General features: G+C 39.3%; 2 protein-coding genes across 3 annotated transcripts; both read right to left on the bottom strand.

Moving 5' to 3' along the window:
* Window positions 1–1,284: 1,284 nt before the first annotated feature.
* LOC103715039 (14-3-3-like protein) lies at window positions 1,285–7,719 on the bottom strand. 2 transcript variants are annotated; one of them, XM_008802543.6, is made up of 6 exons: window positions 7,573–7,719; window positions 6,481–6,933; window positions 6,312–6,390; window positions 5,854–5,976; window positions 1,635–1,751; window positions 1,285–1,538 (listed from the first exon to the last, which is right to left on the bottom strand). In XM_008802543.6, the coding sequence occupies exons 2-6, from the start codon at window positions 6,885–6,887 to the stop codon at window positions 1,476–1,478; spliced, it is 789 nt and encodes a 262-aa protein (XP_008800765.3). In that variant the 5' UTR covers window positions 6,888–6,933; window positions 7,573–7,719; the 3' UTR covers window positions 1,285–1,475. The 2 variants fall into 2 exon arrangements, with proteins under 2 accessions (XP_008800765.3, XP_008800764.3); XM_008802542.4 differs by having other exon boundaries at window positions 7,416–7,646.
* A 2,881-nt stretch (window positions 7,720–10,600) lies between these two features.
* LOC103715037 (protein CURVATURE THYLAKOID 1A, chloroplastic-like) lies at window positions 10,601–13,248 on the bottom strand. Its single transcript, XM_008802539.6, has 5 exons — window positions 12,954–13,248; window positions 11,958–12,055; window positions 11,771–11,878; window positions 11,502–11,573; window positions 10,601–10,849 (listed from the first exon to the last, which is right to left on the bottom strand). The coding sequence occupies exons 1-5, from the start codon at window positions 13,120–13,122 to the stop codon at window positions 10,781–10,783; spliced, it is 516 nt and encodes a 171-aa protein (XP_008800761.3). The 5' UTR covers window positions 13,123–13,248; the 3' UTR covers window positions 10,601–10,780.
* Window positions 13,249–16,695: the final 3,447 nt, after the last annotated feature.

Genomic DNA, 16,695 nt, shown 5'->3' with positions numbered 1-16,695 from the left:
TCATATAATGTAAACTCTAAAGGCTTGAAAGTTAATTGGACTCGCCAACGAAAACCAGAGTTTGCTGAGCATCTCAGTGAATTTAAACCATTGACTTGGAAGTATAGGATGTTTCATGTTATGGACTGATTGAAGAAAACTTTTTTTTTTTTTTGGATCTTTTCCATCTTTTCATTTGTTCTGTTATATTTCAATATCCTTTTGTTCTATATCCAGTGATCAACATTGAACAGCCTTGTGCTCTAAAAGGAATCCATGTCAAAAGTAAGGCCAGCGAGATAGATTGCAACCATTATGGCAAATGACCTAGCTAATCAAATTTTGTTTTTGAGGGGTCTTTTAGTGCTTGCATGTCATTCTTCAGCCATGACAGAGCAATGAAAATAGCTACATATGTTTGGATGTCTGATTCCTACCCACTGAAATCTTCAGCTTTTCAGGACAAGTAGAAAGCCATCAATTTACATGGATTACGTTCTTACAAATTTTGACATTAATGACCCCTTATCTCCCAGGTAATACTAAATAAAATAAGGCTTAACCCTTATTTTGGTTAAAAACTGTCCCATTTGGTTTGGAGACCGTCAACATCCATAACTACTAGCAGGTGAAGACCTAATGTTATATCTAAGAACTACACAAATTTCTCATACAATTAACCAAAAAAAAAAGTTATATTGTTGCCTTTTGTGCTCTGTAACTTGAATTCAAATAATAGTTATTATATGGCAACTATCCTATTACAGCACCCATTATATAGTAAGAAACAAGTAAACAAATTTAACAATTTCACAGTTTAATTGGTTAAATATTATATCTTAAAGTAACGGCCATGCAACTTTGCTGAAGACGTGGTCTGCTCCTGTTTGTTTGTTTGTTTTCCTGTGTGCATGCGTGGCCCATTGCCCCTGGGTCGTCAGGCTCGGCTCAATTAATTAAATTTTGGTTGCCAAGAGCCAGCAAGAGCACCTTTTCGCCTTACCCCATGAGCTTGCTGCACAAGCGAGAGAGGGAGAGATATGGAAAGTTTCTCCTTCACCACATCACTTATTTTGCAGCTCTAGAAAACATCGAATTTTTTATATGGCCGGCAGCAATGAACTCAAAATGAAAAAAAAAAAGATCTCGATGGTGATTCTGTTTTCTGTAATGCTCAGACCGAATCCCCCTGCTTAGAAAATTTGGATGTTCTCCCTCACAGGTCGTCGTTATGGACAACCGGGAGAAGAGTAAGGATTAATAAGTTCAAACCATCCTGGGATTAGATAGTTTTAGTCAATCTGCTGGGAGAAATGAACGAGTCTTCTTCGAATAGAGCAGCAATCAAGTATTAAAACATTTATGCTGGTAGATCAGAAGGAAAGAAGGTACAACCATACACAATAAGCAGCTCCTGGTAGTATCCTACATGCATATGTGAATTACCAATTACAAACTCCAGATCACAGGGCACCATCCTGAGAGAACAGATGGGTTCATCCCTGCCCCTCTCCTGCTTCCTTCTTTGGGGCTTCTTTGATCTCATCCTTGGCATCTTCCTGGAAACCACAACACATGAAAGATCGTTTAGGATGGATGATACAAATATGAAATAACTCACAGACAGCAGAAGCTTTTTAAGGCAAGAAAGAGACCGTGATATCGGAGGTCCAAAGGGTCAAGTTGTCTCGGAGAAGCTGCATGATCAGAGTACTGTCCTTGTAGGATTCCTCGCCCAAACTGTCTAACTCAGCGATGGCCTCATCAAAAGCCTGAGAAGGACCAAAAAACATTCAGCAATGGATGAAATAAATCAATAAAACCACCACCTTTAAGGAAAATTTTCAGCCAGGTCTGGAATCAACAATGTTTATGCAAAGAAAAAAAAACACCATTTTCATGAAAAGAGTTCAAAGGAAATACAGACGAAGGAGCCAGCAATGTCTCAAAACAGTCATGGCATTACAATTAGAATGGAATATTAAGGTGCTTGATTTTTTTTTTTTAATAGCATCTGGCAAGGGCCGACTTCCGAAACATGGAATTGTATGGGAACATATGAATTATATGATAGCTGCCATTCAATATCGACTACCATAACAATAAAACAATAAACTTTAAGTGCAGGATGCATCAAAGGAGGTCAAATTTTCAGATTTTTGGTTTTAAGATCAAGGATATATGTCAATGTTGCTTTATATGAAGTTGCAATATTGAATTAAGCTAGGCTTCAAGGCCTTTGATTATTAGATGCTTTAATTGACACTAATAGGGATGCGTATGCATTGTTATTAAAGGCTCAAAATTTACTGTTATTGTGGAGGGGAAATGTACATACAAGGTTCCTGATGGGCTTCCAACGCAGTCAAATTTTCCACCGGATCAGATATTCAGGAACAGCTAGACTAATAGATCAAAAGTCAAAACACTTGATACCAGACTAAAAATTAGGAAATTGACTGAAGAGTTATAGTTCAAAATGCTATAGGACAGATCTAAATGATGGATTTTCAGAGAAAATATTTTAAAAAATGTGCTAACTTGAAAAATGACAGGTAAACAGAGAGGTCAGAAATTATCATGCAGTTAAATAAATCATCTGTTAAATTTCTACAATAAATTCTGAATTAAATTTGTCACTCATTCCATGACCATATGAAGATCAAGACCAAGAAAAAAATTTGAATTCCTTACTAAAACTAGGATTCCTTTAATATATCCAATTGATTACGAAACCTGATTTCACAAGCAAAACAGAGGCATAACTGATAATAAACGTTGAATTTGAATTGACAACTTTGAAGTCTCATCACCAGCAAAGAAATTACAAGATCACCTACCCCCTAAAGTAGTCCTAAAACTTAATTCAAATTGAGGATAACAAATTATTAAAAAAATATATCCTTATGACTCAACTAACTGGTCTCCTTGCCAGATATGAGCAGCACATGCTTCCCTATATTTGAATATGGAGCTCTATTTTATTTAAACGCCTCTAGAACCTCCATACAATTTGCCATTCCAGATATACCTACGTATATGTATATATGTGTTTTCATGTAGCTGAATTTGATTCAAATTGAATTTCCAACCTTGCAGAAAAAGTTTTACACTCATTTAATAATTATAAAAAAAAAAGACCCAACCATTCACAGAGCTGCCATTATGTATATGTTGTAGCAAAATCATGCAATCAGTACAAGTAGTCTCATCCAAGTCTGATCCTCGTGGCCAATTGTAAGTGGATATAAAACCGTTTATGCAACATGATTAGGTCTCATGTGAAAAGTAATAAAACTAAACACTTATTAACTCCTAAAGTTCTCCCATAGAGTTTGCTTTTTTATTAACTCATAAAGGATTCGAACCTTCTACCACTTATTTTATCTCCTATGCTCTCTCTCCAATATATAATCTGATATGTTCCATATTATTATGGCATACATGTTTGACAGATCTAGATCAAGTGATCAATGAACTTCAGCAGGTTCATTAGATTTAATATTAAAATACTGAAAATCTGGGGAAAAAAAACCTAAGCATAAACTGACAAAGCATGTTTACTTGGAAAGAGGAAATTACAGAATACAAACATGATACTGAGCTAATTCAGCCTAAAATTAGGTAGGGTACTTTAGATGATTGCAATTTGGAGAGAACATATAAATTAGTTTTCCTCCCACCAAGAAATAATAGCAGTAAACAATGTGTAACTTGCAAAGCAGTTTAGTTTCAGGTGCAAGGCAGAAGAGGGGAAAAAAAGAAGCACATTATTCATTCTATATCTAAAAGGAAAAATAATAACAACATGAATAATAAGTTGAGAAAACTAAAGAAGTATGTGGATTATAAATGCACCATTTTTGCATTGACATGGCAGCACTTGATCATAAGTAATTGTTGTTCACCTTTCTAGTTCATCGAGTATCACATGATGAACCAAGCAGGCTTGTACCGTATATGGACTCCCAAGCACTTTTTTTTTAAACCCCTCTCTAGTTTCTCCCCGTCCAAATCTGGTTTCCATTAAACAAATTAGTACATTGCACATGCAATGCAGTGTCAGATGGACAGCTAGCGTAGCTTTCTAACAATTCATATTCTAGTGGTTTTGGCATGGATGTGTCAAGGCTACTCTTTGATTTGAGACCTATTTAATCTCTCTGGAGGAGCAGGAAAGCAAGAAACAGCCAAGTAGGAGGTGCTACAAGGAAAGCATTTAGAAACATGGAGGATAATTGTATAGACAATTTTAGTGGTGAAAATCCAATCTTCCTAGAATTCATGAGATTGGATATCTTTGTATAACTACTTTTTTCCAATAATACCCCATAATGTATCTTCAATCCAACTTGTAAATCTTTGATATATCCAACCCTTAGTCATGGCCCCCTCTCTGTCTCCCACAACACACATGTTCCCATTAGAAATAATGAGATTGATATGATTGTCTAACAACTTTTTTCCTTCTAACCGTACCCTATCATGTCTATCAACAAACCAACTTGAAAACGTTAACTAATTTAACACTCAATCAAAACCCTTTGTTTATCACACATAAAAATAAATAAATAAGTAATGAGACTTCAATATTCCACTTCTTAAACTTTTTATTTAGTTTTAGTCCATTTGAATTTGAACTTTACTGAAATAGCAAAAGGCTCCAAAATTGTTTGGCCCAAAATCAGGTCTAAACCATAGTCGGCAAAACAGTCACGAACCGTCCGGTTCGGGGCATCTCGAGTCGTATCGGCGGCGGACCGGAGCGGTTCCAGCAACAAAAACGGGAACCAGCGGCGGAGAGGGAGAAGAAGGAAAAAGAGAAAAAGAGAAAGCGGGGGAGAGAGGGAGAGGAAGAAAGAGAGAGAACGGTGGAGGCCGGCTGGCCTCCTCTGCTGGCGAAGGCCGGGGAGCCGCCGTGCAGAGGAGGCGGAGGCCGGGGAGCCGCCGTGCAGAGGAGGCGGAGGCCAGGGAGCCACTGTGCGGAGGAGGCGAAGGCGGAGGCTGGGGAGCCTCTCCCCCGCCTCCTTTGCGCAACCTCCGTTAGCTCTCCGACGGCCTCCCTCAGCCTCCCCCTTCTCTCTCTTTTCCTCTCTCGTTCTCTCTCTCCCCCACCTTTTCTACTGTGTCGGTACAGACCCGGCACGGCATAGGGCCGTACCGACCCATATCGTCGGGCAACCAGTCCGGGGCCCGGCACCGGTATAGCAATCCTTGGTCTAAACAATTTTAACCTTGCACTTACGTGAATGATATCGTAGTAAGGTCTCTATTATAGCAAATTAAATCATCCACCAAAAACAGCCACGTATGCAGTCGCTTAGACATACAGATTCATGTAAACACACAAATACACACACATCGAGGCTGACACCAGTACATTCACTCAACCATTACACCGAACCATGCAAATATTAACACATAAAATCTCAGTACGTAGTTCAGGCATAGTTTATTATGAGGCTACCAATCCTAACATCCTAAGTTCCACTTCACAAATAGTTTACTGCAAGAGGTAGCCAGTATCAGATAATACCACAGGCATTATTTGTGGATATAAACTGCAAAAGAGCATGCAGTCAACAAGGGTAATGATGCAAACAAGGATAGTAGAAACTTTTGCGACATGTTCTTTCTTTCTGCACAAACTTTTAAGATATGTTTAGAAAATGTTTTTAGACAAACATGTTCTACCAGTTCTATTGACGCTTTGTATGTAAGAGTGCTTGGTGGTGCTCAAGATACAAAAACAAGCATAAATAATTATACCTACTAAACAGGTATGAATACAATAATTTTAGACTGTTCAAGATCTAGCCAGTACTTAACAACTTTATACATAAACCAAAAGAAGCGTGATTAGCAGAGACAAACCTGTTTTGCAAGACTGCAAGCACGGTCTGGGGAGTTCAGGATCTCATAATAGAACACAGAGAAATTAAGTGCCAGCCCAAGCCTTATTGGGTGAGTTGGGGCCAGTTCAGCCAGAGCAATATCCTAAAAAATGTACAAAAATTGTTTTTAAACTAATAAAATATGAATAATTTGGCAAAATTCATTAAAAGAAATACTTGAAGAGAATAAATTATATAAATATGATCGATATGATAATTTGCTGCAGTAAGCAAAGTTTCTCTGAATCATCATGATAAACCAGATGTTCTTTATTCAATGTAAATGAATAGGTGAATGACAGGGAAATAAGCTTTAAGTAAAAAATTGAATTGCCTATCAGGTAGTTATATTTGGTCTTTTCCCCTCTCCAAGAGATACTAGTAAAAAGGCACCACCAAGACATCAGCAGTGCTGAATCAAAGGGAAGGGGGGCCAACCTGAGCAGATTTGTAAGCCACCAACGTACTCTCAGCAGCCTCCTTCCTCTCTGCCCCAGTCTTAAACTCCGCGAGGTACCTGTTCAGCATGATCACTCAGCAATATTCAGAAGAATTTTTTCTTTCATCTACCGCTAACTCTAAATTCACGCTCTACGATTCCACCAACCTGTGGTAATCTCCATTCATCTTGAGGTAGAACACCTTGGACTCAGCAGCAGTGGAGGAGGGAATGAGGTGGGAATCGAGCAGCTTCAGGATGCCATCACAGATGTTGCTGAGCTCGGCTTCGATCTTGCCACGGTACTCCTTGATCACGGCAACACGGTCCTCGTTCCCGCGGCTCTCCTCCTTCTGCTCGATCGAGGAGATGATGCGCCACGAGGCCCGGCGGGCCCCGATCACATTCTTGTAGGCCACGGACAGAAGGTTGCGCTCCTCCACGCTGAGCTCCTGCACATCCGCAGTCTTTACCACCTTCTCCATGAATTCTACCATCTCCTCGTACCTCTCTGCCTGCTCGGCCAGTTTGGCCAAGTACACATTCTCCTCACGAGTTGATTCGGCCGAAGACATCTTTTCTCCTTCTCTCTAAGTATAACTTGCTACCTTCTCCTATATTCTGCAGTCATTTAATAACAGATCCAGATCAAAATTATTTATTTCCATTCGCAAGCTGAGAAAACGAATCCAGAAAATACGAATTGGCTCAATTTCTTCCTTTCTTCTCTTTTCCCCTTTATTTCTGTCTTTCTAAGTCTCCTAAGAAATCATCAATTGAGTTCTTCTTCCAATTTCTTAAGGGAAAAGAGAGAGAGAGAGAGAGAGAGAGTAAGAAAGCAAAATTAGCAGAAATCGTTAGATTTCATCCAAAATATTCCTTCCTTTGCAGGATTAAAAAAAAAAAATAATTTCAGAACTACGAGAACGAAGAAACAGAAAGTGACAGAGAAGAGAAAAAAATCGATCCTTCGAGTAAGATGCTAATTTTCACTTGGAAATTCAAAGGAAACGTCCAAGAAATCATGAAATCCAACCTCATAATTTGGGGGTAAAAAATAGAAATTCCTTGTACCGTAGAAAAACAGAAGCGAGAAAAATTACCGGATGCAAGGAATCGTATGAACCAAACTAGTAACAAACGGGCAGACTTTCAACGGTATTATCGGATCGATCAGAGAAATGGAGTCACGCCGAGATGAGAAAGGAAGAAATCTGCCAAGAAAAAAAAAAGGGGGGGGGGGGGGGGGGGGGGGAATACCTAATAAACTCTCTCCACCTTCTCTCTCTATCCTCGTTTCTATCTCCTCGCACCGGCTTTGGGTTTCCGTGGGTGGGAATGGGAGGTTGCGAGGGCGAGCCGTCTAACTCTGGGAAACCTCGCCTGCCGGTCAATCACCAACGGGAGAGCGACACGTGGTGGAAAGACCCAAAAAAAATAGACAGAAAAAAAAAATCACATGTTTTTGTTCGAATATTCGAATTCAGAAAATGAGGGGCGCATGATTTACAAAAAAAGGTGTTACTCGGAACATTAGCTGGAGGTTCTAAAATAAGCCTCTAAAGGAGCTTCTAAATTGTTTGGAATCATAATAGTATTATACTATTATTTATGGGCATTATAGTATGCTTATGGACATTATTTGGAGATTCATCTAATTTTTTTAGAGAAATGACTTGAAAAGGTGATTTTTTTGACTAGTTTTTCCCATTTAGCTTCTTTGATGGGGACCCCTCGGTCAAATGCCCCACACCAAGCGGATTCGTCCTTGAATGCTTCAAGCCTTTAATGATTGCCCTGCCTAGACCGATTTGTAGGTAACGTTCTTATGGATGTCCATTTCTCTATGCTGTGGAATTTTAGACTATTTGTAGGGATTACTGGCTGTAGTTTATTCCACGCCTAGATCTAGATGAATCACTCAATTGCAAAGATAAGCAATAAAAGAAAATAACTAATGATTTAATTCCATTGATAAAAATCTAGTAAGGAATCGGAAGGATCCCTTACTAGCCCAAGTTCTAGAACAAGATCTAAGGACCGAAAATAATAGGCACAATACCTCCCAAGCCTTGTGGCCGAAAACACTCAAAATTCAGATTTTCCAAAGACCTCTCGAGGGAATATCTCAATGAAAGCACCAAACTGAACCAATCAGATGTGAAAATTTCAGAGTTAGAACATTACCCCTTAGGAGAGAATATCTCAATGAAGCAGAGTTGTTTATGTCTCCTAGGAGCCCCCACCTTCTAACTTTCTTAAGATGAATTTCAATGGCAGTGCTGCTAAAGGTGGAAGTAATGGAAGAGGAGGCTTTGTCATCAGGAACCACAATGCCAGACTTGTGGCGGTCGAAGGCCAGCAGATTTTTGACACTTCAACCATTGGAGCTGAGCTTAGAGCTGTGTAGGAAGGCATCTGTTATGTGAAACTTACTTTGGGTGCGGCCTGCATTCACCTCAAAGGGGACTCGACCATGATGATCGAGTGGCTCCGAGCCCAACACAGCAAAGAAGGTGGGCAGTCATTGCTTTATAATATACAGAGACTAACGAGAGAATGTGGTTCCTTTCGGCATAACACTCCCATGTTTACTAGAAGGCAAACAGTGCGACCGACTAGGTAGCCTTCTTTGCAGCATAACACTCCAGCGAGTCCCTTTGGGAGAACCAAGTGGTTATTTCTTCTTTTCTCCATCAGCTTCTTTTTTTAAATTTTGTTGGCTGCACTCAAAAAAAAAAATGCCTTTTATAATGTTTTTCACCTCAATTTTCCATGTTTTATCTTTTGAATATCTAATTTTATGATCATGCAACAAATTGTTTAGGGTTTGAAGAACTCTAACAAAGCAACCTTACAACAATCCCCCTGCTTCATTGTTGCAGATAACTTGAGGCTCGTAAGAATTAGACAAAATAAATTTATCGATAATATAAGCAAATAAATAGTAAGGATATTTATCTTCTAAATTTATTTTTTTATCATTTTTGCACCAACGAACTATATTATATCTGCAGCTCAAGTTGGATATACTTGTGCAATGGCGAGGATTTGTGGTTTTGCATATGGCATTGTGTTGGCATAGGGGGGCATGTATTTTAGGTAGTGCCAAGCTTCTTGCAATCATTTATGAGTTTGGATAGGGAGGGGTGCTTCCCTCGTACAACCAAATTTTGCTTCTAGTTATGTAGACTATTTAACTGGTTGAGTAGAAAAAAACAACTAAATTTTGTATCCTTCCAAATCCGGTCAGATCATAATTTTATATTATTTAAATAATCCAATTTTTTGGCCACTTAATGCATTTGCTAAAACTCTCCAAATTACATAATTTTTAGTTTGTAAGCAGTTTAGAGATAATAGATCACATTCAATAATTCGAATTATGAATGTTGGACTCCTATCGTCCGATCATAACTTGACTGGCTTTGAGTGAAAATACACTCGAGTGTATCAAATACACGTGCGCATGCACGCACGTGCCCATGCATGTGTGGATCTATATGTGTATGTATTTGTATATATATGCATGTGTGTATGTGTGTGCATGCGTCTGTGTTGGAGGCTGCTGAAATGGAAACAAATCTTTATTGTTTTTAAGAAATCCGTGAGCTCAGATAATCCATGCTGATGTAGTGGAAACCTTCAGCATACAATGTTGAATTTTTTAAGTGATCGGATCGTGTTCTAGTGCTAAGCTCAACAAGGGTTATTCCATTTTATCAAAGATATTTTCTGTAGTGGATTATAGAGTATATATCAAATTAATCAATTAGGTTTGCACCTGAGTTAGAAATTTACTTTTATTTTGTAAGTTATAAATGTAACCACACCCCAAATGATACTCCCCCCCCCCCCCCCCCCCCCCCCCCCCACCCGAAAAAAAAAAACACACACACACACAAAAAAAAAAAAGAATAATAACAAATAATTTGCTAGCAGTATTGAAAGAGAGACATTAGTGATGGTTGCCTATTTACACCCTGATGCTAGGTCATGTTATCCTCAAAGATATTATTCAGATTTAAAATAAAATTAAAAAAAAAAACTATCCTCAAAGGTTCTCCTTTAGTTGATCAAACAGCAGATATTATATTTGCGTTATAAGATACCATATTCTATTGATACTATATCAGCATCAGTATCTAATTTATAAATTATATTGCTCTACATGATTCTTAATGAAGAATCCAAACAACCCCTTAATAAGTGCAGATATCTAAACCTCATAAAAAGAGAAGCATGTAGGAGAAGTTCTCTGAGAGAGAAAAAAGAAAAGGACAAACTATTGTATGAGAAACCAGCATATTTCAACGAAAAATTGCTAACCACAAATGGTTAATGCCATTACAGGAAGAACAACAGTTTAATACAAGAAATAGCATAAAACAGTTATAAATATATCATCGAATGTGTCTCTTATACAGGCGGTCCAGAGGTACTTCAGAAATCTCCAGGCTAACTGCAGTTATTCACCTGATCCTGCAATCTTTTTCTTTAACACTTCAATTTCATTGACTAACTCTTTCCTTCTTTGCTGCCGAAAAAAATAATTTTTGTCAGCAAGAAAGAAAAATGAAAAGGCTAAGAAGAGAAGAGAACAGAATTTAGAATAGTTCCACTTAGCTACTTGGAGTGAAGTCAATCACAAGATGATTAAATAGATAAAAGCATTTCATGAACCAGATTAAGATAATAGAAAAAAAATATATTTCTATATCAAATGCTATGCATTTTGTCATTTTCCTTGGATTACATAAGGGTTATGATCAGCAAAACCAGATTCTAGCAATTATGGATGAATATACAATTAATCATCTCCAGTTTCATTGTTTTGAATGTGGAACAACATGGCGTCCACATGAATTTGCAAGATTATGTATAGATATTTTCTACATATGCTGTTATAGATGCAGAATCATCTAATGGCACATATTCCACATCCTGTGCTTTGCATTCAAATCTTCCTTATTAAGTGCTTTATGACTAATATCCATAATATCGTACAAAATGTTGGATTGTGTGTGTAATAACAATTAATTGGACAGTGCACGACTGGCACCAAAGATTGCTCAAGTCACATGTAACATAAGAAAGATGCAAGAGATCATGAAAGAAGATCTTTTATTATTTAGTTTTGTAGAACATAATCGTTCATGATACCAACTACCACTAATCTCCACAATTACCTTGAAAAGTAGGTATCGGTATACAAACCATCCGGTATATCCAAGGCCCACGAGTTCCATTAGCTTTGGAAGCTGTTAGTCATGAGAGAATTATGAAATGTACTAATCAGAAGCACATAGTTCAAGAGGAAAACCAAAGTAGCAACAAATTTTGCATCCAACTGCTAGAAATTTTACAGAGTGGCACTTATAAGAGTTAAAATAAAGCATCGATCTGGCTAGAGAACAGATACAATTGAAGGATGCAGCAACGTAAATCTAGTGAATACCAGAGGGACAGAATTGATGGCACCAACAACAATGGAAGACAGCCAAACTGCAACAATTGCACCTCCTCCATAAAGGAAAATTGTGGATTTGTTCTCAATAGCATCCCACTGTGACCATAATGGTATTAATAAAACCGTTAAGAATGTAGAAATAAATTATGTTTTTGGGTGAGTGAATGGATAATACCTTTTGCTTTAAATCTTCCAGGAGGTCGTCAGCAGAAGTAGATGTCTCTTCCGAGGAAGAAGTGGCTTTCACTTGGAGTGAAGAAAACCTGTGTGCATCTGTCAGCAAGAATTTAAATCAAATACCTTCTAGCATCTCTTCTCAAGAAAAAGATAAAAAATCTAGTACCCACCTATAGAAAATATATATGAGTAATCCATTTAGTGCTCTAAAACTGCCCAAAAAAGATGGAGACAAGACTTAGCAAAATCTAGGGCATCATGAAAATCAATGAATGGGACAACTCTTCTACTCTCTCAATCAATCCAAAGGGGAATTTTAACTAATTCAATTAAGAAATTTAGGAGATACGTTCTCTTCTAGGTCTTACATTTCATCAATAAAAGAGTAATCATTGTTCACGGCAAAAGAGAGAATAATAATTAGAGAGAACTGGAATTAGAATCTATAACATTGGCTGAAACTTGAAAGTGAGAGCTGAAACTTACTAATTATATATTGGAGGAAGTTTTCTACCAGAGGGGGGAAAGAAAAGAAGAAGATTTAAACAAGCTGAGAGCACGAAAGATTTCCTATATTAAAAACCCCAATTTCTCTAACAAATTCAAAGGGGCATTTCAAAGAATCCATCAAAGTGTCCAACTGAAACATCTTGCATTACAACCTCAAGATTTCAAATTGTCACTGAAACAGTGACCATCAACACCATGAGCAAAGTAATTAACATATGTAAATTTCCTCAAAAATTGAGCATCGGTTTTAAATTCTCTAAGTTAGAAAACAAAACAATTTTTCCAACCAAGAAAATAAAAGAACTAGCTAAAACTATCATGCTAGAGTCCTGCATCAGCGTCGATCTCGAAGATCCAAATGTCTATACTAGTGGATAGAAATTAAGCTCATTTCTAACATAATTCGAAAATTAAGCTCTAAAAATTTAAACTGCTGATATCACCCAAAACTTTGCCGTTAGAATAGGTGAAGAATTGGAGCTACCTGGGAAGCGAGAGGATGAGGCGAGAGGGAGGAACAAGGAAGAGAAGCGGCGAGGGGGAGGCGGGATGAGGAGGGAGGGGTTCCGAGGGGCGGCGGAGGCCGCCGTGGGGAGGCGAGCTCCGCCCAGCACGGCCGCTGCCGCCGCGTACGCCGCCGTCGCTGCCGCCATGGAGCTCCGCCTTCACTTTATCTTCCGCTCGCTCGCGGCGGTTGTTGACTGACCTCTCTTTCGTGCCTGGCTTCGCCTAATCCTCACGTTTTTTTTTCTCTCCCTTTTTTTTTCCTCGAAATCTTTTCGGCATCGCCTTCTCTGCGTGGTCACTCGCTTAGAGGCCTCTTGACGCGTGGCAACATCTTATTGGTTGCATGCCTATCTTAAATATCCGGAGCTGCTTCGTTGCCTTTGTTGCTTAGATTCCCGTGGCCCAGCAATGGCCGTGGTTTTCTTTTTTTTCTTTTTCTTTTTTTTTTCTTTATTTGTCTCTCCCACTCGTGCCATTCTAATACAAATACATTTAAAAAAGTTAAAATATAATAACTTGCGAGCCTTCCAGGCAACTCTCCCTCATTAGTTTAGAATACTTTTGGAATGATTAGTCACGAGAAAAGTCACTGAGTCTGTAGCGCCATTAGTCTATCTATAAACGTGCTTGGCCCGAAAGATAATATCTCCGCTTATCATGTTCCAGATATCTCAGAGCAAGGGTGACAAGCACTGATGTCGCCAGTGCGCCCCTAAATCCAATCGATTATTGTAGCTGGGTCACCTTCGAGCATGACTACGTTGGTCGGCACCACACGCCGAGCATGACACAAGCCAGCCCAAACTACCCACAACTCTACCTTAAGGACCGAGATGTCAAAGATTGGGCATCCTCCGACTGCCACCACTCTAGAGTCCGGGCATCAGATCACGAAGCCCACACCACCCCTCCTGCCACCATCCAAAATATATTGATCGAAGTTAACCTTAAGGAAACTTGGGGGTGCGAGCTCCCAAGTACACCGTCTGAAGTGCTACAAGAATAGAGATAGATTCTCAAGTGTCCGAGCTATCAATGGCTTATATGATAGACCTGCATGAGTGATCTCCGTAGCCTGCACTTGGGCCCTCTCCATGACAAACTTTAGTGTAGAACTGCTCTCTCCAAAGATCCAGGTGTTCCTAGCGAACCAAATATAGTAAACAATATAAATTTCCCTGATAGCCACATACTATGTCTAAGGTGTGTCGACCCACCGTCAAAGTGCCTAGATGAAAAAGCCGGACTGGCACAAGGCATCCGGCAGGATGTCACCGAACCTCCACACTTACATAGCACGATCACGTTGGAACAAATTGTGATCCACGATCTTCTCTACCTCGCATATAGGGTAGTGCGGCGGCATGCTCATCCTGCACCTACTTAGGGCAGTCCTCGTTAGTAGCCGACCCCAAGTTACCTTCCAAAGAAACAAGGCAACCCTCAGGTGAAAACCAAACCTCCAAATCCAGACACAGTCATGTCTTTAACGTTGATCACTCTGAAGAAGCTCGTAGATATCCCTTACTCTGACTCTGAGGCTAAAGGATGTGCTCCAGACCCTCACATCCGAGCCAGCACACCCAAGGGCCTCCTTTCTTTTCCATAGGCCCCTAGATATTGTTGAAGCCACCTGTAACCATGGTCGGAATCCCTGTGTCACAAGGTTAGTCACCTCTCCCCAGAGGGCCCTCCTCACTTTGTAGTCAGTACTAGCATACACACCCAACAAAATCCAAAGAAGTTTATTGGGTTCCAAAATTACCATAATAACTTGTTGGGGTAGTTATAGAACACGTCCATAGTGGCAGCGGCCCACTTCCAAAGGACAATGATACCCCCGACAAGCCCTAAGATTTAATGGCATAAGATTCCCAAACTGTTGAAAATCAATGCTGCACTCGGAGAAGGCTATCTCCAGAGAGCTGTGTCTCACTCAAGAAAAAAATGTCCGGGCTATGTACCTAGATCAATTTCCTAAAAGTGGTAGCAAAGGGAGGCTTGCTCGGTCTCCTACAATTCTACACAAAAATTTTCATTCTTCAATATGCGACAAATAGAGACGCTACTCCTCGTCGCTCAAAGTCCCCTTCCCTGGCATTCCTTGATGGGCTGGCTGTTAGATGTATGCCCTAGAAGGCAATCTGGCGAACACATTATTAATTCTGGGACATAAATTTGTACTTGACTTTATTATTATTGAATAATAAATGGGCATTCTTTTCATTCATATTGTTTATGTGTCTATGAATCGTCCAAGAAATTAATAAGATGATGATACATATTCTCAAGAGTTGAAAATTTGAGCCATGTATCATTGGTGATTAATTTCTAAATGCTCCTGATCAATGGATCATCACGAGGACGGTGATCGATCCGATCAGTGCACAGATTGCTTTCCTTATGGATGGACGAGACTCGAGTCCACAGTGTAGGGACACTGAAGTAAGAGTGCAGGTGCTTGTTAGAGAACAAGGGTACTGAGCGTGACCAAGACAAGAAGTCACTTGGATGTCTATCCACTCGTCAGTGACTTGCTTGATGTTGCAGTAGTGTGACTGGTCCTTTGACCTGCGGTGCTTCGGCTATTCACAGTGAGGTTATTGTAGTTTGACTGCACATATACATGGTCTCTAGTCATATGGGTCCTTGTTGTGTAGATTGGCTGCAGTAGGTTCACTGTAGGAGTAGGGTATGCACTTACATGGAATCTATCGACCTTGATAGAAGAGGAGTGATCCTATGTGATTTATTAGACTGAGTTCTAAGACCTTGGCCAGGGCAGTAATATAAAGTGGAGAAAGAGTTTTTCACTATCGAACTCAAATCAAATAAATCTAGACATATGACAGATGACGGGGTTTGACGAGTTATCCATGACCTCCGGTCTGTAGGGATCCACAATAGAAGGACTGTATCATACGATAACTGCACCTAGAGGTTCATCATTCTATTCTGCTGGATGGGCACTACATACTGCTAGGTGTCACTGGTGGATGGTGAGACTCACAGGGATCATCTTGATGGTCGATAATCCCTGGTGAGTTGAGTTGGAATTGTTTCAACCCATTGAAAAGAGTTTTCAACGATATTGTGATAGAGATTGCAATATATATCACTACCAGTCAGAATAGAACCTATGGGGTTACACACATTAGAGGTATTGACCGATCCGATGGTTGAATGTGATTAGAAATCACAAATAATCAATTAGATTGATAAATGGATAACCCGTTAAGAGTTAGTGGTTAGAAGAAGGAATAATTGCAATCGGATTGCAATTTAATTTAATTAATTGGACTTGATCATGAGTCCTACTTGGAGTGGGATTCATGAAGTCCTAATTGGATTAGGATTTCAAATTAAATTAGAGTCCTACTTGGAATAGGATTTCTAAAGTCCTAATTGTCTTAGGCTGAAATTTGAATAAGTCCTAATTAGATTAGAATTTTCTTAAGTCCTAATTAATTTTAATTTTAATCTAATTAATTAAATGACTCCTAATTGGATTAGGATTGAAGAGTTCAATTGAGTCATGATTCAATTAAATTCTAATTGGATTAGGATTTGGAGGAATTAAATTGGGTGCACTTAGTCCTATTTTGAATAGGATTGGACCTAGAACTAGTCCTAACCCAATCCCCACTTAATTTGATTAAGTGGGGCTAACCAAATGGGAGAAGAGGGAGGGGCCTACACCCCTCCCTTGGCTGGTGGCG

Source organism: Phoenix dactylifera, chromosome 18 (genome assembly GCF_051530095.1).
Source record: "Phoenix dactylifera cultivar Ajwa chromosome 18, Ajwa_hap1_PhDact_Kaust_v1.1, whole genome shotgun sequence".
NCBI classification, from domain to species: Eukaryota; Viridiplantae; Streptophyta; class Magnoliopsida; order Arecales; family Arecaceae; genus Phoenix; species Phoenix dactylifera.
Note: the sequence above shows the minus strand (reverse complement) of the source record. Positions and strands in the feature narration are given on the sequence as shown.

What these genes read in the sequence shown, in the direction of transcription:
- LOC103715039 (XM_008802543.6), bottom strand. Translation starts at nt 6,887, where the DNA reads ATGTCTTCGGCCGAATCAACTCGTGAGGAGAATGTGTACTTGGCCAAA. An exon ending in TGGCTTACAAATCTGCTCAG is followed by an intron (nt 5,977 to 6,311) that starts GTTGGCCCCCCT and finishes TACATTTTTTAG; the next exon opens with GATATTGCTCTGGCTGAACT. An exon ending in TTTGGACCTCCGATATCACG is followed by an intron (nt 1,539 to 1,634) that starts GTCTCTTTCTTG and finishes TGTGGTTTCCAG; the next exon opens with GAAGATGCCAAGGATGAGAT.
- LOC103715037 (XM_008802539.6), bottom strand. Translation starts at nt 13,122, where the DNA reads ATGGCGGCAGCGACGGCGGCGTACGCGGCGGCAGCGGCCGTGCTGGGC. An exon ending in TGGAAGATTTAAAGCAAAAG is followed by an intron (nt 11,879 to 11,957) that starts GTATTATCCATT and finishes TTATGGTCACAG; the next exon opens with TGGGATGCTATTGAGAACAA. An exon ending in CCATCAATTCTGTCCCTCTG is followed by an intron (nt 11,574 to 11,770) that starts GTATTCACTAGA and finishes CATGACTAACAG; the next exon opens with CTTCCAAAGCTAATGGAACT.